We start from the raw sequence: 25,522 nt of genomic DNA on the forward strand, positions 1-25,522 counted from the left end.
CTCTCCTGTGACCCTCATCATTGGCACCTTCCATCACACCACACCTCTGCCCGCCCTCTGTCTCCACTTTGCGCCCTCGTCGACCCCTTGCTCTCCGTCCTGGTCCCAAGTATGTAGGTCATACGTGTTCTTCAAGCTCTCCACAGACCGGAGGGTGTGCTGTCACCTGAGTTTTCTCAAAGGAGCAATTGAAGTCACGAGGTGCTGATGTAAAAGTCGAATATCAAGTCTGTTGATAATTGTCGAGCCTCATGTTGTCACACTAATTCTATATCTTGAGTCGAGGTGAATCTAAAAGATGTTCTTTACAGTAATTTAAGTTGATGGTGGTACGTTCATGCGTTCAGTATTGATCCACTGCAAATCACAAAAACAAATCACAAAAGCCTGATTTAATAGAATTGCTTTCTAAGTAGAAACACTCCCTTCTGCAATATGTGACCCCAAGAGACCCGTTTGCCTTTGCAAACATCCGTCAGTCTTTATCCCCGCATCCCTGCAGATGTGAGCGTCAACTTGACAGCTTGTGTTGAGTGACAGCGAAACTTATATAAGATCATGTGTTGTTAAGCGCTGTCTGTTTTCTATTTAACTATTGCTCCTCTTGCCATTTTGTTCAGAAACTGTTCCTCATTTATCAACTAATAAAAGCCAGAGAGCTGACTGGACTCTTTGATATCACATGCCTGCAATTCCACCAAAAAAGAAATTAAATTTGAGGTTCCCAAATCCCTATTAGCTTTTGCTGCTAATTTTGGTGCTTTGTCAGACATTATTAAGCAGGCTGCCAGGAATCTGGAGATAATATATGATATACTGTTTTGACAATGTCAAAAAGACTTTTTTTTTCTTTATACTCTTGCTTCCAAAATTAAACCGGTTGTGTCGGGTTATGACCCGTCTTTGCTCAGCTGATGATTGCAACACACTATACTCAGGTATCAGCCTTCCACCGTCTCCCTCAGCGGTGAAAAGAGCCTTCGCTCACATTACACACACACACACACACACACACACACACACACACACACACACACACACACACACTGGGTCCCTGTTAAATCTTACTACTCACTTTAAGGCTTTAAACGGCCCAGCAAACCCAGTCACTAACCCTGCGATGTGACTCTCTGCCTTTCAGCTCTGCAGACAGAGACTCACCGGTTGGTTGCAGGTCACGTCTTTTGTGTACCCGCTCTTTAAGCAAACAAGATTTGAAATCGAGATGCACGAATCTTCGGGCTTCTTTCAGAACACCCTATTTGGTTTCCAGAAAATATCTAATACGTAGCAAAACCCAGATCAGTACCTGAAATATCGAGGAGGCCGCAATTCTCTTGGCCCCAGTCGGAGCTGTCGGCCATATTTTCCATAAGGGAAAGATTGGAATCCTCGTTTAAAAGATGTATGTCCGGGTGTGCTGGCAATTGCATCCCATTTATCCTACAAAAGAACCGATAACCTCCAGAAAAAGATCAATTATAATGACAATTTATACCCACTTCCATACAACATATTGAAAAGAGCCCTCTTTTCTCCGATCTTTTCTCTCAGCGAAGGCATACGAATTTTAGTAAGCGTTTATATCCTTTGATACTTTACATCTTAATCCATCTCTGTTCTCCTAATGTGCACTGTCTGGCATTGAAAAGTCTGTTTTCATTAAGCAATTCTGCAAGAAAAGAAAACTTATCTATAGGGTATTATTAATAGCGTGCAGATTTTGTATCACACTGCATGTATGCTTCCTCTTTCTTTTCAAGCTGTGATCATTTCCCATTTCACTGCACTTACTCAAGGCTTAATTTGAAGAAAAACACACATTGGTGTCAAGTAATGGCCTTCCCCAAAGCCTCGGTCTCGACATTTTGCGGCGGCTGCTTTTGTTTATCAAACACACATCTATGTCACCGTGTCCGTGTCGGCTGGAGATTCGGTTTGGGAGGCTAATTTGCTTTCGACCATATTGTTTCCATAGTAGCCGGGCGGTTAGACCACTGTGCAGATAAACACCAAAACAAAAGCAGGAAACTTGAGCATTAATGAAACAAGAGTAATAATCCACCTGTGAAACACAAACCTTACATTATTGCATTAACCACACCCTGATCGTGCATCGGCGTGTCTTTATCCGTGCGTTTCCTGGATCTCGCCATTTTATTCTTGTACGTTTCACTTTAAACGGAATCAGACATGAGTTCCCCTCTGATCTCCAACTGATTGTTACCCTTCAAATATGACACAAGTTTTCAGTCAGGACGAATGGATTACTGTAAAGCTAAAAAAAAAAAAAGAAAAGAAACAGAGTCCCAGAGTGATGAAACAGAATTGATTGTGAGACAACTGCTATGTTTAATATTAGAATAAAAAGTCTTTTGAAAAATTCAAGAGGGTTCTCATTAGTATATTTCTCTGACTGTATTCAAACAATACTGGATTTCTATCTAAAGCTCATTTCCTCTTTCGTTTCTCTGATTTTCCGGATTTTGTATCACACAAGCTCTTGTAGGTATACAGGCTAGATGTTGCGTAACACACCTCAAGCTCGATTTCATGTCATCATGTGGCAACCATATTCACGGAAGGCTTTACTCGACACAGCGCTGAAAGTAGAGCGCTTGTACTTTCACCTCCAAATTCCCCTCAGCACATTTCCTCCACGAGCAGCCTGCATGACTCATCTACTGTGAAACACGAGGGGTTCCCCAAATAACCAGCCGGTTTGTTGCATGCACACCACTGAGGAAAGGACACGTTTCACCACCGTGCTGCAAATTCAACATTGTGCAATCCACTCTCGGAAAGTTAAATTGTTGAGGGAAAAGTGTTGATAATATTAAAATGAAAACATCACAAATGTTACTTCGTCGACCGATCTCCTCATCCTTGAAAATTTAGATACTTTTCCCACACCTGAATGCCATCCATCCATCGTCTGCCGCTTATCCTGCACTTTGGGTGGCGGGTGATGCTGGAGCTTATCCCAGCGGTCGCCACCCTGGACTGGTCACCAATCAATCGCAAGGCCACATAAGTAGACAGACAACCATTCACTTACTCATTCAAGGTAATTTTTCCCAATTTTTTTTTTTTCTAATTAACCTGCTGCATGGTTTTGGACTGTGGGTGAACCTGTAATCAAACCAGGGTCCTTCGTGTTGTGAAGCCGAAGCGCGAAAAGCTGTGCCACCGTGCCGCACTCACACCTGAATGATTCTGAAAAAAGAAAAACAGACTATTTGCTTTTTAGTGATTGAAAAAATTGTAGATAAATAAATGCAATGCATACATCCAGAATGTAGTCATTTTATAAAAGGCATATGATCTGGCCTTGAGTCTAAAAATGTGCATCGAAAAAAAAAAAAAGTCTTTTTTTTCAGTATCATAACTTGTTTATTGGTGTATTTGCTTTAAACCGGTCGCTTGTTTTGCACATTCAGTGCCTGAAACGAGGCTGCATTTATGTGCGGGCAAGTTGAACCACGGAAGTGAACAAGAGAATGTTGCAAGAAATATGTTTCAGTGTGAGCTGTTGAATCTCACACTGTGAGTGTATATATGTGCGTGTGTGTGTGTGTGTGTGTGTGTGTGTGTGTGTGTGTGTGTGTGTGTGTGTGTGTGTGTGTGTGTGTGTGTGTGTGTGTGTGTGTGTGTGTGTGTGTGTGTGCGTGTGTCCGTCATTCTATTAATAGCAGGCCTCCACAAGCTGACCTTGCATTAAAACATGTTGTCAGTCAGCAGGCCAGATTATGACCCATCAGATTGTTACTCTGCCATCTGGGATTACATTTCTCAGACTCGCTTTACAGGCTCACACACACACACACACACACACACACACACACACACACACACACACACACACACACACACACACCCATCCACACCCACACACACATGCACACACAAACACACACATACACACACACACAGTGCATACAATTACTGGACTGTGCGCACACTGCTATTCTTTTATGGGATATAACACAGGCCTCCAATATACTGTGGTCCTCTGAATATCAGTGAAATAACTAGAAATCCCACATTATGGCTCTTGCCCTCTTCCATTCATTCTTTTCTGTCCAAACTCATTAACTCAAGACTTTAAAAAATTCAAATATGGTCAGAATAGTAAACGGAGCTTAAATTACAATGCCACAGTGAGGCTAACCTTAAATTACTGGCACATTAAATGCTCTGCTTTTATCCCATTAAAAATGTTGCCGTGATTAACATCATAATCATGTTTCGACATATGGCAAAACAAAAAACAAACAAAAAAAAAAAAAACAACGACATATTGATCTTTGACCGCCAAAATCTAATCAAATAATCTTTGAGGTCAATAGGACATTTGTGCCAGATGTGATGAAATACCCTCTGGGCTGAGATATTGTATTCGAGGAAGGGAGTCAGCACAGTGACCTTTAACCCCCCACAGCCCAGACGTATATACATATATACATATATACATATATATATGCTGACTTCTCCTCTCACCTGCACAAAAATCATGCTTTCCTCCGTCAGGGGGCGCTGTGTGGCGTGAATGCGGCAGAGGGGCATCGATCACCGCTGGCCATTGAGGCTCGGAGGCCAAAAACCTCAATGTCAATAAATGACCTGCCGTAAATGCATCAAGGCACTCACACACTCTCCCACATGAATGAGGGCGTGCACGGATCATGTATACGTGTTGATACCGAAACCACCCACCCAAGGGACGTCTGTCTCGACCTTTTTATGCCACAGCTACTGCAGAATTAAGAATTTCTGGTGGGATTGAGGTAAAAGTACTTCCTTCTCTCTCTCTCTCTCTCTCTCTCTAACACACACCCATCTCTGCTGTCAACTTAAAAAAAAAGAAAAAAGAAATGTGTTTTTCTTTGTCACCAGTTTCACATGTCCATGCGCGCATGCATTGCGCAAGAGTGTCACAGGAGAAAATAATGTGTAACTTCAGTGTGTGAGAGGTGGAGGCAGAGGTGGCGACACTGAACAGCTGACAGTACTGCTTTGTACACACATGCACACACACACACACGCACACATACACACCCTACAATAAGACTAGTGCTCTGTCATTCCTCCTCCCCTACACTTGTCTCCTCCCTCCATCCGTATATAGTGGAGTACTACATGCTCCAGTTGACAGCTCATGCCGAGCCAGCACATTCCACATTATTACTACTTCAGATGTTTGTGGCCCAGAAGTGAGCCAATTGGCTGAAACGCTTCCAACACTGGGGCTATTCAGAGCCAATGAAGAGTCTGCTCTGTGGAGCAAGGAGACAGGAGTCTGATTCGAGGACAGCGCCCTCTGCTGGTCGATGAGGGGAAATGCATTTAAACGGATCAGCAGTGAAAGAAATCTAAGTTGTTTACTATTTTTCCTCACAATAACCTCATTTACCACATCCCCTGAAATTCTTCATCTTAAGTCCATCTTTCGTCGACTCTTCCTCCAACTGCATGAATACGGACGATGCACACGAAGAAACCCTACATTACTGTTGCGTTTTAATCAGGGAAAACACCTAGTTGGCAGTAAAACTCTGTTTAATAAGCAATAGCTGTTGTTGGCCACAGCCACACCACATAAGCCTACAATGCAACGACTGCTCCCACTCAATATCTGGTAAAAAAAACCCAAAAAAAAACAGAATTCCTTGCACCCCAATCCACACCCTCAAAATTCCCAGCAACTCCACAAGCATCAACATAAACCCCAACATTTGTGACTGGCTACAATACTTATATACATTGCATTCAGACATGGCTTCAAGAAAACCTCATTTAAAAACAATAGAAATGTGTCTTTCTGCCTTTTTGAAATGACTAGTGGATTAAAAGCCCATAAAGAAAACAAGAAGGAGAGATTCAAAAATAAATAAGTTCAAACCTAATTATCAGTTTCTGGGTGTGAAGGTCGTGGGGACGGATTAGAATATAAATAACATTTTCTGAGCCAAAGATACAGAGGATCTATATATAGTTTTCATGCTAACATACTAATATGATCACACTATCATAACTTTCTCTTATTGGTTAATAACACAATGTTGGTCTTGAACATACAAACTTGTTCGTACATTATGGGGATCTGAAAAAGATGCAGTGAAAAAATGGCAAATAAGTATGGACAGTCCTATATTTTCTCTTTTTTTTTCAGTCTTCATCACAGATGGATCTGACAGCTAAGTCACAACCGAACAGAGAAAAAATGAGTGAAACAGGCCCTCATCTGCCTCACGAATCCAGTTTCTGGCAAGCTGGTGAAAGCAGCAGGACATGTTGCTGTGGAGTCAGGGAGTGTTGGAGGCCTTGGAATGAGATTCTGTGACATATTTGAGAGCGGAGAGTCCCTCGCTTAAAACCCCTGTGAAATATTAGTCCACTGAGTCAGATGGAAAGTCCAGGCGAGTAACCATTGGCGCTGCAGAGGATATTTTTGATCTTCACGCAGTTTAATTTTATCCTAAATCAAACTTGTAATCTGTATAATCAGAACTCATGCAGACGTTCGGTAAGATCTTCATGATTTTTTTTTTCTGAAAGTGATTTACTGCCTGTTTATTCATAGTGTTTTCCCAAGATGCCAAGGAGTGAGTATAAGCAGGGAAAAGTCTGAATCTATTTACAAAGGCGCTGCAGACGCATTGAGAGGAAACAAACAAACCCAAACTTGATATCAGAATGAGACTATAATACGCTTTTCTTGGAGGCAATTATTTTAGTTAATTTGTGGTGTCATTTGGGTTCAATTCTCATGCAGTTAAAAGAAATTTCTTCCCGCAAAAAATATTTCCCCATGGTTTTCTTCTACTCTCTTGATGATTTCAAAAACCCCTCGTGCTTTTGCTCACGATACAATGCCATTTATTGTAAAAAAATGAGTACATTTGATGTTTGCAAACTAATGAGGGCAAGAAAGCAATATTAGGTATAAAAAAAAGAGAAAAAAAGAAGTGAAATTAAATGTGTCAAGATTTAGGCAGTAAAATGATTTATCATAAAGATCAATTTATAAAATATTATCTTGCCATAAATCTCTCTAATTATGCACAATTATCACTGAGGGAGCGTCTGCAGGGGTTAGTTAGGAGAAGAGGTGAAAGAAACACACACACACACAGTAACACATAAGCACACACACACACACACACACATAGCAGGCTTGGCCTCCAGGCTCCAGCCCTGATTAATGTTACATTCGGCTCCTAAAGAGTCAATGTGTGTTTTTTGTCTGCAACAAGTCATGCACCGCCGCCTGGACACTCCAGGCCTTTACCCTCACCGAGTCCAAGTGGCTGCTGGTGTTGTTGCGTGCACGCCCTTGAAGCGCGTGAGCGCGGAGAGAAAGAGAGAGAGCTGAGCTGCGCCGGGGCATCTCTTGTATAATAACTGAGAGATTTAGTGAAGCTGGTTGAATTTTAATGGAGTTCTGCGGGGTGTTCCATCGTCTCTGGTCCCCCGGCTCAAAGATCAGAGAGAATTTTCAAGCACGGTGTCCCTCAGCCTCTCACACTCACTCACTCACGCGCCTTCTCTTCCTCCCTTTTCCCTCCAATTCTGCCCTCTCTTATTTCCAATCCCTTCCCCTCCTCTTGGGCTTTTGTCTCTCGCTTAATCCCTCTCTGTGTCTCACACTCTTCGTTCTCCCTCCAGTTTCCCTGTGAAATGTGTATTAAAGCCACCAGGCAGTTGTTGCTAAGCTTCTCTCATTACTTGGCATGGGCAACAACTCATGACTCTCAGCACAAAAAAACTTGCCAGTGAAGGACAAAATGCTGCGATGAACTTTTTAAATCATGCACAATAGCTGACAAAATGTTTGCATTGGGTTTTTTTTTTTCATGCACTGTCATTATACAACAGAAAGCTAATTTTCTCACTGCCTCAGTGACATTTTTTTCTTTCAATAAGCTTGAAATTTACAGTATGCAGTGCATTTATAAGTCACGTATCCCCATTTAAATGTCTTCTCGTAGGTGTGAGCAGCATGGGAGACTTGTTGAGCCATATTTCATTTTCTATGTGATTAACAGTAGGGGGAGAAAACTAAAAAAAATGGTGTCAGCGTTGTACAACGAAAGAGAAATCAAAATTGAAAGGAAGGGGGAAAAAATGGCAGCGGCGACTTGTATATTTGTTTCATTTGTGTGCGAGAGTTGGCGAGAGACCGGTGACGATTATTAATTCATAAGGATTAATGGCTGCTATTTAAAAACCTACTGTAGCCAGGGAGAGCTGAGTGCGTTGCGTCTTCCTTCTGGGACCGTAAGACAAAAAAAAAACGAAAAAAAAAAAAAAACGCCACCGGCTAATCTCATATTAGCATGGCTCATAAAAATTCAGCTGTACAGCAATTTGCTTCTGGAAATCAGAAAAAGGCGATGTAGCTAAAGTTACAAGTTGGTTCATTTCATCTGTGCAGGTCGCCTCTGAATAGCAAAAACTTTTCCCCGACACATTAGTTAGGAAACATTTTTAAGGTGAGGAAAGTTTCCTTGTTGTACCTGAAGAGGGAGGCACGGATGCAACACAAGCTGAACCCGAGGGGGCGTTAGGAGTCACTTCTTCAAAACGTCCCATGGCGTTTAATTATGTGAGAAAGCCGAAATCGAATGCTTCTACACACGCAATAAATAAAACTCAAGTGAAAAATGATTGTGTAGAGGCACTTGTGCCCCGACGAGTGCGAGTTCACATCAAAACATTATTTTTTTCTCTGCTCGGAAAATGTTTATCTCAGCCGGTTTCGAACACGGCCTGTTAGCAGTTTTGCCACTGGAACGGCACTTGTCCTTTCCACACTTTGTTTGGGACGTAAATAGAAGCCCGCTGAGAAAAGGTGATCGCTTAAAAAAAAGAGACGAGTTGAGAAAATGATAATTAATAATAATTAGAAGTGTAAGAATCACAGACCATATATTTTTCTGATGGGAAAAAGTACAAGGCTTTTGGGCCACAACTCAAAAATGGATTAAAGACAAATTTCCATCGTCACCAATTTCTTTCTCAAGAGATGATATAACATTCGGTTTACTTTTAAGCAACAAAAGAGATGAACTCTGTGTCAATGTTATTTTAGGCCTGGCCAAGTTCTTCATACACAGAATGCAAAAATGTTCCCCCAATTTTACGTTCTTTATAAAGGATTTTGAATTTTCTAAAAAAAATTCCTTCAAAGTTATGGAAAATCCTAATATATATTTGTAAATAAATATATACATTGATATATAAATAAATTAAGAAATACAAATTATATTCCCCTTGCCATTTATTTATTTATTCATTTTATTTGTTTTTATTCATTTTCTTTTTCTTCAAGAAGTAAATGTTACTAATCCTGTTAATCCTGTTAATTCGCACAGTGATTGCATACAAAACGAATGTCCTAATATACTTATGCTTCCTCATCCCCGTTTGTAATAAATAATAATGGACAGTCGATTCTACTTTGCCATGTTTGTTTGTACATATGTATACCTTTTTTTTTTATTTGTGTTCAATAAAAAAATTGTAAAAAAAAAAAAAATTAAAAAAATTGACAGATTGAAAATAAAATGAAAACAAAAAAAAAATTAGAAGTGTAAGACTAACACGTTAACTCACACATTTCAGATAATTTGTTGCAAAGTTTTTACAGTTTATTATTTGCACATCCGTGATGCGAATGATTATACATACATTTTCATGCTAAGATATTCACAGTGGAGGAGAAAACAGGTGAAATATTTTCGCGAATCTGCCTTTGCGACTTTCACGCTTTACTTCCTCAGTCTGAGCTCTTTTTCTGCGGATCGGTCAGTTCATGGACATGTAGTCAGGAACAAGGAAGTAGAGAGGCGACTTAAGAAATCTGACTCTCCTGCTGTTTTCTGTAGAATCCACACATTATATAAATAACAAAAGTAGATTCAGATTAAACTACTACTTTCAGTCATGCCACCAAAATGAAATTGGGGTTTATCAGACGTGAAGACTATCCATCTGTAAATCAAGGGCTCGTACAGTTAGTTATTCCAGAATATGAATAGATTGGATGTAATCAATAGATCAAAAATCTGAGATGTATTCTTCCACCACGACTCAAGATCCCTGATGTTCTTCACTGACTTTTTTCTATTCCAAAATACAAGCTGTAATAAAAACAATCATTCTTTTTATAAATGTTATTGTTATTTAATTGTTATTGATTTTAATTATGGTGGACAGAGTATTTTTGGTTGTGATTTCACTCACTGTTCTTGTAACAAATCAAATGTTACTGAACAAATAAGAATGATGTGAATAGTTTGTGGAGCCGTAGAGAAGAGAACGGCTATGTTTTATGCAATATAATGGAGTAAACCAGATTTCACAGCAATCCAGTCGGCAAAAGTAGCTTTTTTAAAATATATATTCAAGGTGCAACCGCCTCATTCAACGCAGTGAAATGTGAACCATCGATGTCCTACATTAAATAAAACATCTTCTGTCTGTCAGATTCCACACGACAGAGAGGCGATGAGGAGAGACAGTTATTATATACAAGGTCTAAAACTCAACCCTGGCGAGAATTTAAGGGGGAGTCAAGTGCATTTTCTGTACCTGACGTGGAGGAGAGCTGCAGTCAACAAACCCTCTGTGACATGGATTTAAATGTGTTGTATGACCTGTCGCCTACAATTTCTCTCCCCCTCCCGTTGCAACAGGAGGGAAATAGCCCAGGGGACTGAAAGGAAAATCTGTCACTGTTGTCAGGTTAGCACACAGTGTTGGGGATGTCAGCCAGGTGATGGAAGTCTTTATAAATACAGTGCTCAAAAAGCATCTTTGAAACTAAATTTGAAAACATGCTGTAATTGCATTTGGAAAGATGGATCAACTGTGACACTTCAACAATGGTACGTGTGATGCCATCATTGAAACCGTCTCCATGAGGCGGAGGTTGTGTTTCTTTTATCCCGATCAAGTCAGCACACATCATCCTGACCTCCTTCAGAAATAGTAAAAGTCGGCGTGTCAATTCGGTTAATACCTTTTTCTCGCCATTAAACTCTCAGAGAGCACTCACTTCTACAGTAGTGTGAAACTGGCTTTTTTTTTGTGACTTTCTTAGTGCTTTGTCATCAGTCCCTGTTTATTTAAAAGACACTAAATTATACTGGGCATGTATGGTATACATTACCATCCTGGCAGACATGTTTGTTGCTCCTTGTTCTGCCTGTATATTTTCAGTGCTTCAAAGGATAGACGCTGGATGTCAAATTACTTTTTTATATCCGTTTTGTTAATATGCGCTTGCCTAGCAAATGTTTCCCTGCACAACCACCAGAGGATGGTAGAGGGTCTGACCCCTCTGACACGGTCCCTTGAAAAGATGTAATGCAAATGTACTAGATTATACAAGAAACAAAGCTCCTCAGATGTAAAATTTAAACCAATGAGTAATATAATTTAATATATAATGTATAATGTAATATAATGATATATAATGAATTCTAAGGGCAGCACCACCCAGGAGAGTGGGACTACGCTGCCCCCTGCAGGTCGGCATGGTCCTTTAACCCCAGGGGTGAATGATGTCCAATGATATATTCAGTTAGGTGATTCATTTATTGAAGTAAGTGTCTCCTTCTTTGAGTCTCGCAGGCCCGCTCTCACAAAATATTTGGAAAGTTTAGCAAAAAAAGCCAGGCCATTTTTATCTCAATTTTACATTCCTTTTCCCATTAGCCACAGCGGCTGCTGCTCCTTTGGTTGTCATCACCGCTGCCCAATGGCGGAGCTCCTTTTCATCACCAACTAAGGCGGCACAACCCCACTGAAACGACCTCAACATTACATGGCGGTAATACTCTACTGTACACCCACAGGGATACACACAACACACATACATGCACACGCACAAACACACACACACACACGTGCGCGCGCAAGGATTCCCTGACCCAGATAGTCTAGGATTTGACTAAATTTTAAATGAAGCATCTTCATACAAAATTGAGCATTCCTGCAAGATTAAGCTCAGTTCATACCATCTGCAAAAAAAATCAAAGCAGTTATTGGTAAACTGATTTATGCTTTAAATGTTTTAAAGAAATTTGTCTCGATAAAATGTATTCAGATAAATGCAATTATTACCTTTATCAAAGACAGATGGATTTATTTTATTTCAGATTATTCTCAGAAAAGGACTGAATCTGCTGCACTGATTACAACTTCAGAATTATTCATCTCGCACAAAAAGCAGTCTGGATGGATAAATTGCACAGCAGGCAAGTGGCAAAATACTCTTTTTATTTGTTTTATTTTGAGGTAAGACAGTTTTTTTTTGTTTTTTTTTAATCTTTAGGACATTTTGAGAAGGATGGACTATCTGCCCTCTCTGTGCTGGACAACAATGGTTCCCGCTACAACGTCGTACACGGCCCTGTTGTGCTGGAAGAAGAGGAGAGTGATGAAGACGGGGAAGAGGAAGGCGATGGAGAAGTTCTTGTTCAGCGCCCGAACAGTGGAGCTGTGACAGTCAAAGAGGAGACAGAACGACAGCTGAGCAGCAGGTAAGTTAAGATCACTGAGAGAGAGAGCGAGAGAGCGAGAGACAGCGGCAGTGAAGATCACGACAGCTCATCACTTACGCCGAGAGGGAGACGTTTGACGCCGGAACCACCAGGACACGGTTAGGCTGGACCAGAGTGGATGTGTCACATGTCACCACCCGCAGTCCAAGCAGGAACTTCCCCGGAGTGGCTCCACCTGCACCCCAGATACAGATGGCCTGGGGAGGACGAGAGGGTGGAGGGACAACTTGGAGAAAAAAATAAATGACATTCAGAAGCCCTTTTAAAGACATCATCGCCTGTCATTACATCAGTTAGCCTTCTTTGTCAAGGTCAACACTGAATCTCTTCAGCCTGCCAGTTAACAACTACACAGAACATCGAGCCCCAAAGTAAGTCCCTAGATATATTTGATCCTCCCTACCCCATTATGGTTTAACCAGACAAATAAAATGGACACAATCAGAGAAGCAGAAAATCATTATAAATGTTAGCATTTTTAAATCAAACCCATATTGTTTTACATCTTCTTTTAAAAAAAAACTGCAAACTTTTTTTTACTATTTCTAGGGAATTTGCATATTTCACTGTTTTGGGGGGTCTAATTCCCATAGTTTATTATTAGAATTTGATACAGCTTCTGATTCTGCTTTTCCCAACTTGCAAAGCATGTAGAGACCTGTAATTTTTAGCATTGGTACTCTTAAACTGTGAAAGATGGAATCTAAAACAAAAATCCAGAAAAACACATTGTATGATTTTTAAGTAACGAATTCGCAGTTTATTGCATGACATAAGTATTTGATCACCTACCGGCCAGTAAGAATTGTGGCTCTCAAGACCGATTACTTCTTCTTTAACAGTCCCTCCTGCTCTCCACTCATTAACTGCACCAGTTTTAACACCTTACCTATATGAAAGACACCTGTCCACACACTCAATCAAAAAAACTCCAACCTCTCCATAATGGCCAAGACCAGAGAGCTGTGTAAGGACATCAAGGATAGAATTGCAGACCTGCACAATAGGAAAGCAGCTTGGTGAGAAGGCAACGACTGTTGCCGCAATTATTAGAAAATGGAAGAAGTTCAAGATGACTGTCACTATCCCTCAGTCTGGGGTTCCATGCAAGGTCTCACTTCGCAGAGCATCAGTGATCATGAGAAAAGAGAGGGATCAGCCCAGAACTACATGGCTGGAACTGGTCAATGATCTGAAGAGAGCTGGGACCACAGTCTCAAAGAAAACCATTAGTAATACACAACGCCGTCAGCGCACGCAAGGTCCCCCTGCTCAAGCCAGCACGTGTCCAGGCCCGTCTGAAGTTTATCAGTGACTATCTGGATGATCCAGAGGAAGAATGGAGGAAGGTCAGGCAGTCTGATGAGACAAAAAAAAAAGCTTTTTGGAATAAACGCCAGTCGACGTGTTTGGAGGAAGAAGAAGGATGAGTGCAACCCCGAGAACACCATCCCAACTGTGAGGCATGGAGGTGGAAACATCATTCTTTGGGGAAACTTTTCTGCAAAGGGGACAGGACGACTGCACCGTATTGAGGGGAGGGTGGATGGGACCATGTATCGCAAGATCTTGGCCAACAACCCCCACCTCTAAGTAAGAGCCTTCAAGATGGGTCATGGCCGGGTCTTCAGCATGACAACGACCCGAAACACACAGCCAGAGCAACTAAGAAGAGGCTCCGTAAGAAGCATCTCAAAGTCCTGGAGTGGCCTAGCCAGTCTCCAGATCTGAACCCAACAGATAATCTTTGGAGGGAACTGAAAGTCCATATTGCCCAGTGACTGCCCCGAAACCTGAAGGATCTGGAGAAGATCTGTATGGAGGGGTGGGCCAAAATCCCTGCTGCAGTGTGTGCAAATGTCCGATCTCTGTAACTGGTGTTCTCTGTAAAAGGTTTCTGTACCAAATATTAAGTTGTTTTGCTGATGTATCAAATATTTATGTCATGCAATAAAAAAGCTAATTGATTGCTTGAAAATAATTCAATGTGTTTTTCAGGATTTTTGTCTTACATTGCGTCATTCATAATTGAAGAGTACCTATGATGAAAATTACAGACCTCTACATGCTTTCCAAATGGGAAAAGCTGAAAAATCAGCAGTGTATCAAATACTTGTTCTCCCCCACTGTATGTAATTCCATTTCTAGTACATTTTCTGCTATAACAATCCAGAAATTCAGTAAGAGTTCAAAGATTGTTCTGTCAAGATTTTTCAAACAAAATTCTATGCTAACTTTTGGAGTTGGCCCCCTGACCATAATGACTGAACTAATTGCCACATTTTACATTTCATTCGTCCCTTGCCCACTTCAAGGGATAAATTCAAAGGAGGCATTCAGGACGTGACAGCTCTTAACCAAAAAGCTGAAAGAAGAAGGGGTAAGCAAGTTTACACAAACAGGGTTAAAAATCCTGGTGGCGGGTGGCATTTGTCTTAAAGGAGGGGCCTATAGGTCCCTGTGCTGGTTCCCACCTGGGAAAGCAACGCACTCATGCAGAAGTCAACCGAGACACGTCATGATTTCATCTCAGGCAACCGTGACAGCATCCTTGCATCACTGTCCTCGGTGGGAAACACATGTTGCACTGTGCCAGACCTTTGACTCTAGCACTCAGGCACCTCAGGTGAATGGACAAAATTTGAGCGTCTGGGTAAATTCCAATGTTTTCCTGAGGAAAGATCCCGAGTTTTAATTTCCACGTGAGGTATCATGATGAATTGGGTCGTTTGGATTTCATACCGAATGTCCTCCGTAACCTCTGATAACACTGATACGTTTAAATAAACACTACAAAATGGGAAATGTGACACAGAGCTGGGCCATATACTGCCTAAATTAGCAGAGAAAATTTAGGCAAAGAATAAAATTTAGTAAAGAATAAAACCTCTTTACTTTACTTTCTAGGCAACAACACGTTGTTGTTTATTAAAAACTTGACCCACCTCGTAGACACAGACCAGCACCCTGTAGATCAGGGCCACTGCCATCATCTTTTGCAAATCCTCGATAGTCGTGTTCTCGTCGATCTCCTCCACGATGAACTGGGTAATAAATTTGGCAATGTCCCTTGAAAAAACAAGGAGAGACAGCAAAAGTGAGAGAGAGACAAAAATCTACTTACTTTCAAAAAAACTGAAATATCCCATAGTGATTGAGTGCTCAATTTTTCCAGGTACTAATCAGGTGACCATTAAAGGCATGGGCTGGGGATGTAATAAATAGGAATGGCAGATAAGATAATTTTCATCTCTAAACTCTAAATTTCTTTTCCCCTTGAATATTTTTTTTTCCCCTTTGACATTAATAACTGGTGGCTTTACTGACTTCATGCCACTCAAATGCATGATCCACAGCACGACGGTGGCCTTCACACAAAACAAGATGACAAAGTCCACGGCCTCAGCCAAGACCCTTTGGAGTGGAGAAGGAATCTTGTACTCGCGTCCTGTGAAACATGACAACATAACAGTTTGTGTCAAATGATGACTCTGTCTCTCCATTATGTCAGCCACTATGTCACTGCCTATGTTAACACTTGCTGAAATTGATATTTTCTTGAAAATTCCTTTTTTAGCCAAGTCTCACTGTCTGCTATTTATTTACAGATCATTCATACTCTCTCTAGTGTTCCTGAATTGCAATGACATTTTAGACAATTGTTTTCTTATCTTTGTGGTGTTGGTGGAAATAAAATGTCATGACAATATTTGTAAGGTAGCATAACAGGCAATAAACGGTCCTGTTTTTACAGGCACTTTGCACATGTCAAACGCCTGATGACAATTGAAATCAAGGACCCTGAAAACGCATCAAAGAAGGTAATGATGTTTGCAAAATGTTTACTAAGGCCTGTTTCCCCGCTTGAAGTGGAATTAAAGCTGGACATCAATGCAGTCCATTGTGGTGAAATGGGCCGTGGAGCGTTAGCATGTTAGCACGTTAGCAACCTGCGCCGCTACCTGCTCGAACCGGAGGCCCGCTCTGCTGCTGCGCTTGCCGGGCATCGACGCCGGGGGTTCGGGTCGCGGCATGTCTCGACCCCGCTTCTACTCGAGGAAAGAATGCGGGGAAGCTGAGAGGATACGGGAGGCTGGACCCGTCTGGTCGGTCGAACGGGTGGTGGCCGGCCCTCGGGGTCGTTTCGGGAAAGGACGGGGAAGGAAAGCTGCCGGTGCGGTGAAAGGGGGAGGCAGACGCAGGTGCCCAGTGGCAGTGAGAGCCTCCCCAGTAATACTGCCACATCCACTGCTGTAACTTTGCACAATAATCCGTCGTTGCGGATGTCTTCGGCACCTTTGCGTCGATCTTCGGGAGGTGGTGTTTGTCATCCGTGCTCGCTAACATGTCCGAATCACCTCACCGGTTCCCCTACTTTGAGAGGGAAATCTTTTTAAAGGTTGTTACGCCTTTGGTTAATCCCTCCTTAGCTCCGTTCATCCCACCTGCACCTAAGCACAATGATGCTAGCTAGTGTGTTTGTAAATAGAGCTGTTTCCGGGACGGCGAAAGTCCTCTCCAAAGTGGGAACGTCATATTTTTTCTGCTACATAATTATGACGTATTTTTTTAATTATATGAAAGCAAGGTATGATATCGAAGCGAGTGGTATATAGAGTGACACATGTACCATTATATTTCGGGAAATTAGTTATATTAATGATAAACACCCCCCCCCCCTGTAATAATGGTAAACTCCGTTTAAAGGACTATTGTGTGTTTTTCCACATTCAGAAGCCGTGTATCGTTAGTCCGAGCTTTCTTACTCATTCAATTCAAAATAATACTTTTTAACAAGCACGGTTTTATAACATTAAAATAGATTTTAATTCATGCACTTTTAACAAACAAATGTCGATGCAACGTTACAATATTGCCATTCGTTCTTGTTGAAGAGTACATCATAATATTCTCAAATGAATTCCCCATGAATAACTACAAAAACAAGTTAAAGTAGTAATTCAAAAGTATTAAAGATATATCTTTAACATTTTATGTATTCGAAAAATGCTTTTGTTTGTATTCTTTATTTGTATATTTTGTGTAACGCCAAATACGTTTCCGTGTTACTGTGAGTATTGATAAGTTTGGTAGGGTTATTGATAAGAGATTTGCTACCTTATTAAAGGGCAGACTTCGATCAACAATCATACGAAATATTCTGCAGCATGAAGAGGATGACTGTCCTTCCCACGGTCTCAACTCAAAAAGTTATTTTCCAGATCTCACCGCGGGAGGGCAGCAGAGGGCAGGTCTAATTAATGAGGCGTTAACGTGCTTTTCCTGTATTCTGCAAGGACGAGCAAGTGTACCTATCAGAATAACATAATGCTTCTGTAAAGGTCATAAATTTGCTGTAAAGGTCATAATCAACAAAAAACGTTGAAAAATGGTCTTTCTTTTATGTGCAGATTGTAGTTGTAAATGTCCCTTATCTATCCATCACACGAGGTAACATGTGGCAACAAAACTGCAGTTTTTGCCCTTTTCGATCTACAGCAGGGGTTGACTTTTGCACTGTCAATAAAGTGATTGATTCTCAAACATTAAAGTTCAGAGTCAAATCTTTAGTTTTGACACAGATCGGGGAAAAAAAAAACCAAAACACCACAGCGGAAATTAAATAGCTTCAATTAACATAACAAAACTGCTGGACAGTCGCCTGACAAAATGGTGTTTTGCGCTCCCTTCCTCTCTTCCCACCTCACTCGCTGTCTCTCTCTCTCTCTCTCCCTCTATCACAGTATCTTCTTCCCTTTTCTCACAAACACATATCTTTTTCCCTTTTTGCACTATGACTAGTTCACACTGCTGTCTCTCTGACTTCTCTCTTTCTCTGTCTGACTTTCTCTGTCTTTCAGTGTACTCCCCCCCTCCTCTCTGATTTAAAAGGGGTGGTCGAAGAGGGGGGTATTTGCTGACTGGGCTGGCCTGGCTCTGTGGGTTAGGTGTGAGGTCTGCCAGTTCTAAATTATTGTGCCTGGTCTAGTGAATGGAGCCAGTGAGGCGGATGTTATCCCTGTCGATGACTGTGCCCGAAAGTAATCAGGCCCAAATAAAAGCTGCATCCAGCAAACGCTGACCCCCATAGAACCCAATAACCTGGAGGGATTACGTCTGTGGAGGTGTGCGTGTGTGTGTGTGTGTGTGTGTGTGTGTGTTCCTATCAGAGTTGGTACACTGGAAGAGAGCTAAGAGAAAGGGGGGGTTCATTACTGTCGTAGTGGGTTGGCAAAGTTTTATCAACAGGTGGAAAGAAAGGATTTTTTTTTTTTATTCTGGGGAAATTGCTTTCCTCTTTCTCACCCAAATGTGATGGGAAAATACTGCGCTTTTCGCTTTTGTTACACCAAACGTTATTTCAGCGTTGCTGCAACTTTATAGCTAATGCATTTTTGTGCAAAACAAAAGATACGGGATTAAGAGTTTGCAAAGCATTCCTTTCAAATGCAGTGTCCACTTGTGGTGGATCAACTTCTAAATAAATGCAAAGTACTCCGTTGTTGTTGAAACCCCTGGATTGTAATTCATAAAACAAAGAAGTATAATCTGCAAATGTACTTATAGTACTACAGTATTTATTATGATGACCACATTACATTATCATAGCACATATACATCTAGATATATTATTTTTTTGTCACTTAATAATAGAGATGTGAGAAATTTGATCCTGCAGTTGATCAATCTGGAATCAATCTTAAATACTCCAGTAGACTGATAATAATAACAATGCATCCTATATTATATCATACATAAACTGGGACATCATATATTTTTACACAAAATGTATAACTTTAGGAAATAAATCAGCAGAGTTGAGGGAACAATATCCCAGTCTAAAATTAGGTGAGCTGGAAGTATAAAGTAGTCTCCTTTTGACCGATGTAAATGTGTCAGAATATTAGGAAATGGGCCCTTTGTTTCTGGAAACCACGCAGTTGGAACAAAAACTAAGAAAAAATGTATATAGAATAACAGCCGTAAAATATTAACAGCTGAATAAAATATTATGTAATAACAATTATTGTTAGCCTACATCAGGGTAGGGAAAGGGAGCAAATTCTTTTTTGGATTATTATTACTGTTACTTTTAATGGAGAACGTGACAGCACCACAATTAATTTGGCAGTTAAATGCAAATAAACCTCTCATCTATGATTGAAGCCTTGTTTCTCTTCAGAATATATGAATGTTTCTTCATTGAATTGATCTCCTAGTGTTGGACTGAGTCTGAGAGTGGGAACATGAACCAAGCAGCAGGAATTTTGAGTCACAGTGATGTAGTGCATCCTGTGGTGAGCATCAGCATTTGTAGTTTTATCCAGGAAACTCCCATTTCTAAGCTCTGGACATTGTGATGGGACCCCTGCAAGTTAAAAGTTTATGATGGAGTTCTTTTATTTTCATATTTGACCTCTTCTTTTCTGCAAAGCACTGGATGTGAAGCAGACACATAAAGGTGAAAAAATGGTTCACATTGTTTTCAAAAGGCTTGTGAATCAGCTTGCTGTGTCTGTAGAGATTGTGTATCATGTTCCTAGACATACACTAACGGAACAAGGTCGGAAAATGTTTTTTTTTTCTCCCAAGATTCAGTCCTTGTGAGTCACTTTCTATCATGCAGGAAATTTTAATTGCAACAAGGCGGCGATTGGGCACATGTTTGTGACTGCAGGATGCTCATAATCCATCAACAGAACAGTTCAATATTGTGTTTCATGCTGCTTTCAGTGCCATGCTGGCTCATTTGCAATGACTGAGACACAGTGACTGGAGCAAAACTACAACTAATTGTATTACATTTTCTTTTATGACCTGTCGAAATAGGGCCTCCATTTGAAAGGCCAGTTAGAAATTGGACCTTCAACTCTGTCATTGGCTTCCTGCATCTTCATTAGCGGCAGCAGGCAAATGCACAAAATATGCACTTGTTCAAATTTTTTCAAGCTACGTCGTCCAACCACTTATTTATCCTAAGAGCTTGAAAGCCTTCTAACTGACACGACCAAAACTGTAAATGATATCTGAATATTTTTCTAAAGTGTTCTCAGGGTGTTCAGACACCGAACGGTGCCACTGCATCACTGTATCCTCCATTCTTCCTGCGAAATGGACGGAGTTCAGGTCTTTGGAAGAAACAAAGCGTAACTTTGAAAACAGGAGATATAGCCTCTTATGGCAATTATGCATTAAAAAAATGCAGACAGTACCAAAATATTAGGGAATGGAAATTTACCCTTACAGGTCACCTGTCTGGCTTACGGTTTGCAAAATAGTTAATTAAAAAATAACAAATTAAAATCCATTATTCTCTTCAACTTCTTGTACTAGTTATATTTGCAATTATTTATTAAGTTCCCTCTAAATAATTAAAGGTGTACATGATATGTAATATTATAAAAAAGGAATTACGTCAAAAATGCTGAAAATTACCAATAATGATGAATTATGACAGAATTTTTGAATTCTCATCCAACTCTATGTAAGACACATTACGGATGATCCTGAGCAGTCCCTTAAGATAAAGATATGCTTATTTATTCCTGAACATACTACATCGGAAAGTGTGAAGCACATGAATGCTTTGCTGCTCAGCAGCTTTAGAACATCAAACTAAAATAATAATCATTTTGTTTCGATCAAGTTTTATACAACTGACTCATTGGAAATTTTCTAATGAGTGGATTTGCCCTGAAGCCTTTATGGTAAATGAGTGACTCCCACAGTCATGTGGAATTTAGCGATGGTGCATAAAGTTCCTACAGATAACAGAGCACAGAAGATTATTTTTGAACTTTTACATTTGTCAGGGGACACGCTCATGTTCAAAGAGGAACTGTATTTGCCTTCATACTGGCCTCACATTAGTTTTTTTTGCACTGGCGTGTTGATTCGCCCGACTGTGCGGCGGTTTAAGCTCTCGGTCTATACAAAAGATTAAAACTGCAAGAGTCAGAATGTGGCCAGTGGGTCGCAGGTTAAAGAAATGAACAAAGCGTCCATCAGGCATCCCGAGCATGTAGGGAAAGGGGTCATCCTGTTTGTGGGGAAGTGGAACGTTTGGGAGGTCATGTGATTTCTAGATAAATAACTCTGACACTTTGTGATAAAATCTCTTTGCACACTCAAAAGCACTCTCCATAGAGAAAGAGAGGTCGCACTGCTGCTTTTATATTATTTTGCCCAGACATAGATTTTTCCAAAGTTTATCTTTTGAATAATTCCACAAATATCCTCATGTGGCTTTTGTGTGACAGAATGAATGTAAAAGAAGAAAAAAAATACGTGGAGCCGGGAGACAGGGTTTCTCGCAACCTTCAGCAAAGACGGGAGAAAAAAAAAATCTGTTTCATTTTTTTTTTTTCCTTGAATTCATGGAACAGTGGGAACCAATTTAGTGAATTATGTCTGCTTCCCTGCTGAACTGACAGGAACACCCAAGGAGAGACTGTCCACCCTCAGACCCAGAGCAAAGACTCCTCCTCTTCATCCTCCTCCTCAATTATTTCTCTTTATTTTCATGCACCCTTAAAGTCCTCATTCATTATGCTCTTTAATTCCATCGGTTCTCTCATGCTTGGCTTACACCTAAATTTTCACAGTGTCAGACTTAAAACTTTGAAAGTCGTAATGAAATCTTAAAAGTTGTACTGGAATCTTATTGGAGTCACAGCGCGCTTCTGTCATCTCGGTCCTTTAGTGTAAGGTAGTAATCTGAGCAGTCTTAGACCAGTCTTTTCCTAGTATTGGGCTTACGGTGATATCAAACATGTCTGATATAAAGTTATTCAGTCTTTTCATAGCCACAAGCAACAACAAATAGATGAGCAACGGCAAAACCAGCAAAAGTAAACCCGGTTGACAATCACCAGAGCAGTATTGGCAGCAGAAACTGTATTTTTTTTGCTGAATGGCTGAACAGGAACGGCAAAAGACGTCCCAGCCCAGCTTGTACGATGTCAACTCTCCAATCATGACCGAGAGGAGAAGGAAAAGCGATGGACTGAAATAGTTTTTCTGAAATCTCAGTGTCAGATTTAAAGCTTTGAAGATTAATCTTTAGATGTGAGAAGGTGTGAGATGATACCTTTCCAAGATTCTTTTTCCAGTCTTCAGATGTATGGGTGGCATTAGGTACCATCCCACAAGGCATATGTGTATACTGCAATCACTCCCTGGTTTCAAGTCATTTATGGATAAAGGCAGGAGAATTCTTGATATCATGTTTTCTGCAGTTCATATTTCTCATACCTATTTAATCCCAACACGGTACATATCAACGCTGTACAAATAGTTCTGATCACTAGATCAAATTCTGAATCATACTTTCACAGGGCATCATTGTTTTCAAGTGCTCTTGAGACACCGACCTTCTGAAGGCTTTTGAAGCAGCTCCCCGTTGGTGTGAACATTGTTTCTTGGATGCAAATATTGTGAAAAACCCGTTTGAATGTGAATGTTCTGCAAAGAACCATGGAAATATGCGATGAAGGTCTTTGTCAGCTGTCCCGTTCCAGGCTTTTCTTCTCTTTACAAGTGGCAGCGGAAACGAGGGGCGAGCAGAAGAGGCTGCTTGTTTGTTTAACGTGCAGCTGTGCGATGCAGGAGGGCGGCAGCCGACTGGTTTTCCACAAGTTTCACACGGGCATCTCCTGCAACATCTGCAAAACCCTCTGACCTCAGACCTGCCTACACATTTTCTCTTTCTTTCATCCTTCCATTTACAAAAGAAGCTAAAGGAACGACAAAACTCGGATTCAGGTGCCCCTTTCGCCCCGGGTGTTTGCCGCTAAAAGTACATGTCGCAAGCTACTTCAAGGATCCGGCTTCCGTTCTCCTTCCACTTATCGCAGGCCGCGGTTATCTTTCCGGTGCATTGCCGGGAAGCGGCTGCTATGCATCCCAGAGTATCCTTTAAGCCAACTTTCCTGCGTGTCTATTGTTTGTGTGATTAGACTTTCCGAGGTCCAGACTGTCTGTCCTCTTAGCAGCACTAAGCAGAGATAAAGATGTAATTAAACCTTCCTTTGTGCAGGCTATTCATTCAGACTTGCTTTTACACATCCCTTACTCTTAGCTCTTTGACTTTTGTGCATACCCTTTCGATTTTATCGAAAGAGGGCTGTGACGACAACAATCCTCAATTTTTATTTATATATTTTCTTCCGAAAATTGAGAATTGAGGTAACACATCGATTTTTTTTCCCGCTAATTAATTGTTTTTTTTTAATTCCGAATGTTATTTTCCATTCAGTTGTGTCTGATTTGATCTCTTTTTTTCAATGTCACTCTAATATTCAGTTATGTCACAGATACAAGCAGCTAAATTGAGCTTTCTCCGCAGGGTGTACGTGCTCTCCCCTAGAGATACGTTGAGGAGCTCGACCATCCGGGTGGCTCAAAGCTCACAGCCGCTGCTCCTCCGCATGGAGAGGATGAGATGAGGTAACTCAGGCATCTGGTTAGGATGCCTCCTTGACGCCTCCTTGGTGAGGTGTTCCGGGCACGTCCAACTGGGAGGAGACCTCGGGGAAGACCCAGGACACGCTGGAAGGACTATATCTCCAGGCTGGCCTGAGAACGCCTCGGGATCTCTCGGGAAGAGCAGGTGGCCGGGGTGAGGGAAGTCATGGCTTCTCTGTTTCAGCTGCTGCCCCCATGACCTGATCCCAGATAAGCGGTAGACAATGGTTGGACGGATGGGAATATTCAGTTCATTTTCTTTTCTTCATTAGACTATTTCTTTCAGATTTTTCGGTGACGTCTGACAGATTTTAAGGCATCTGTGGCTGCTTTACCCATGACATTTCACCCTCTTGGAAATAATCAAGTAATAACAGACGCAAAATAACAAATTGACCATGATGATTGAAGATGATTCAAACCACAAAAACACTATTTCAAAAAATCCAGTTCTGATCAATCAGATTTTCTAAAAAACGGCTTATTCATAAGGACAAAGGAGATAAATAGGAGGCTTATTTAAGTGTGTGTAAACGTCACCAAAGAAAAGCAGGGCAGCCAAACAGCAGGGTGACCTCTGAGGAGTCGGAACCATTCGGTCACAGCACCTGCAGTAGAAGGTCAGTGCGTCTGTGTGAATTCTTATGGCATAGAAACCACAACAAAGAATAACAGACATCCACCTCCACTCCTTGTCTCTGTGTTTATCGTTTAAGTCTGTCTGGCACGGGCAGTTTGGATCTTCATTGGGTCGCTCTGTAACTCTGAAGTATGGGTATGGTTTGGTTTAGACTGCGAGGAGACCGGCTCCAGGGCAGGCCGATGGTGATTTTCAAATTGGCGTCACACGGTTTATGGTTCGCTTTCATTTTTGTGGAAGGGGTGAGAAATGTAAAAATTCTGAATGCCGTGAAAACCATAGAAACACATACGAGAAAAGAACAAAAATTGTTCTTTGGTCTAAAAAAGATAAATTCAATTTGGAAAAACGCAAATCATGAAGGTGGTTAAAACATAGTAACAATGTTGTCACGGGTGTCTTAATAGCTGGAAAGATAGTTGTAAAATACCCCATAAAAATCAAATCCTTTAATATGGCAATGAAACAGCATTGAAAAGGATAGCAAATAAATTCAAAATGATGAATCAAACGATAAACTGAACTGACGTGAAGCAGGAATCTCTCCTTCACACATCTTCAACCCAAGTGTTTGAAGGAGAGATTCCTTAGGTCCTTCATGCCAGCCGTTGTTTGACTATTTAACGCCCAGTTCTGCTCTCAAGAGGCTTCTCTTTCATTCTTTCATTCCTTCACCATTCATTCACCCTCCCATACATCCACTCACATAGACTCCATAGGTGTTACTTTTGCACGGCTACCACTGCAAGTATTGCTGTTGTTCTCTGCTAGTCGCAACTTTTCCACATGTCTATAGTGTTTATATATTGTCACATTGTTTACCTACCTTTTGGGAGCACTGTTA

General features: G+C 41.0%; 1 protein-coding gene across 1 annotated transcript; it reads right to left on the bottom strand.

The window, feature by feature from the left end:
• Positions 1-12,248: 12,248 nt before the first annotated feature.
• On the bottom strand, positions 12,249-17,081 carry fam8a1a (family with sequence similarity 8 member A1a). Its single transcript, XM_086177978.1, has 5 exons — positions 16,535-17,081; positions 15,900-16,020; positions 15,518-15,641; positions 12,630-12,769; positions 12,249-12,508 (listed from the first exon to the last, which is right to left on the bottom strand). The coding sequence occupies exons 1-5, from the start codon at positions 16,917-16,919 to the stop codon at positions 12,364-12,366; spliced, it is 915 nt and encodes a 304-aa protein (XP_086034104.1). The 5' UTR covers positions 16,920-17,081; the 3' UTR covers positions 12,249-12,363.
• Between the last annotated feature and the right edge of the window lie 8,441 nt (positions 17,082-25,522).

The sequence above is a fragment of the Fistularia commersonii genome, chromosome 30, assembly GCF_037954325.1.
Source record: "Fistularia commersonii isolate RoL2024-O1a breed Wild chromosome 30, RoL_Fcom_v1.0, whole genome shotgun sequence".
In the NCBI taxonomy this organism is placed as follows: domain Eukaryota; kingdom Metazoa; phylum Chordata; class Actinopteri; order Syngnathiformes; family Fistulariidae; genus Fistularia; species Fistularia commersonii.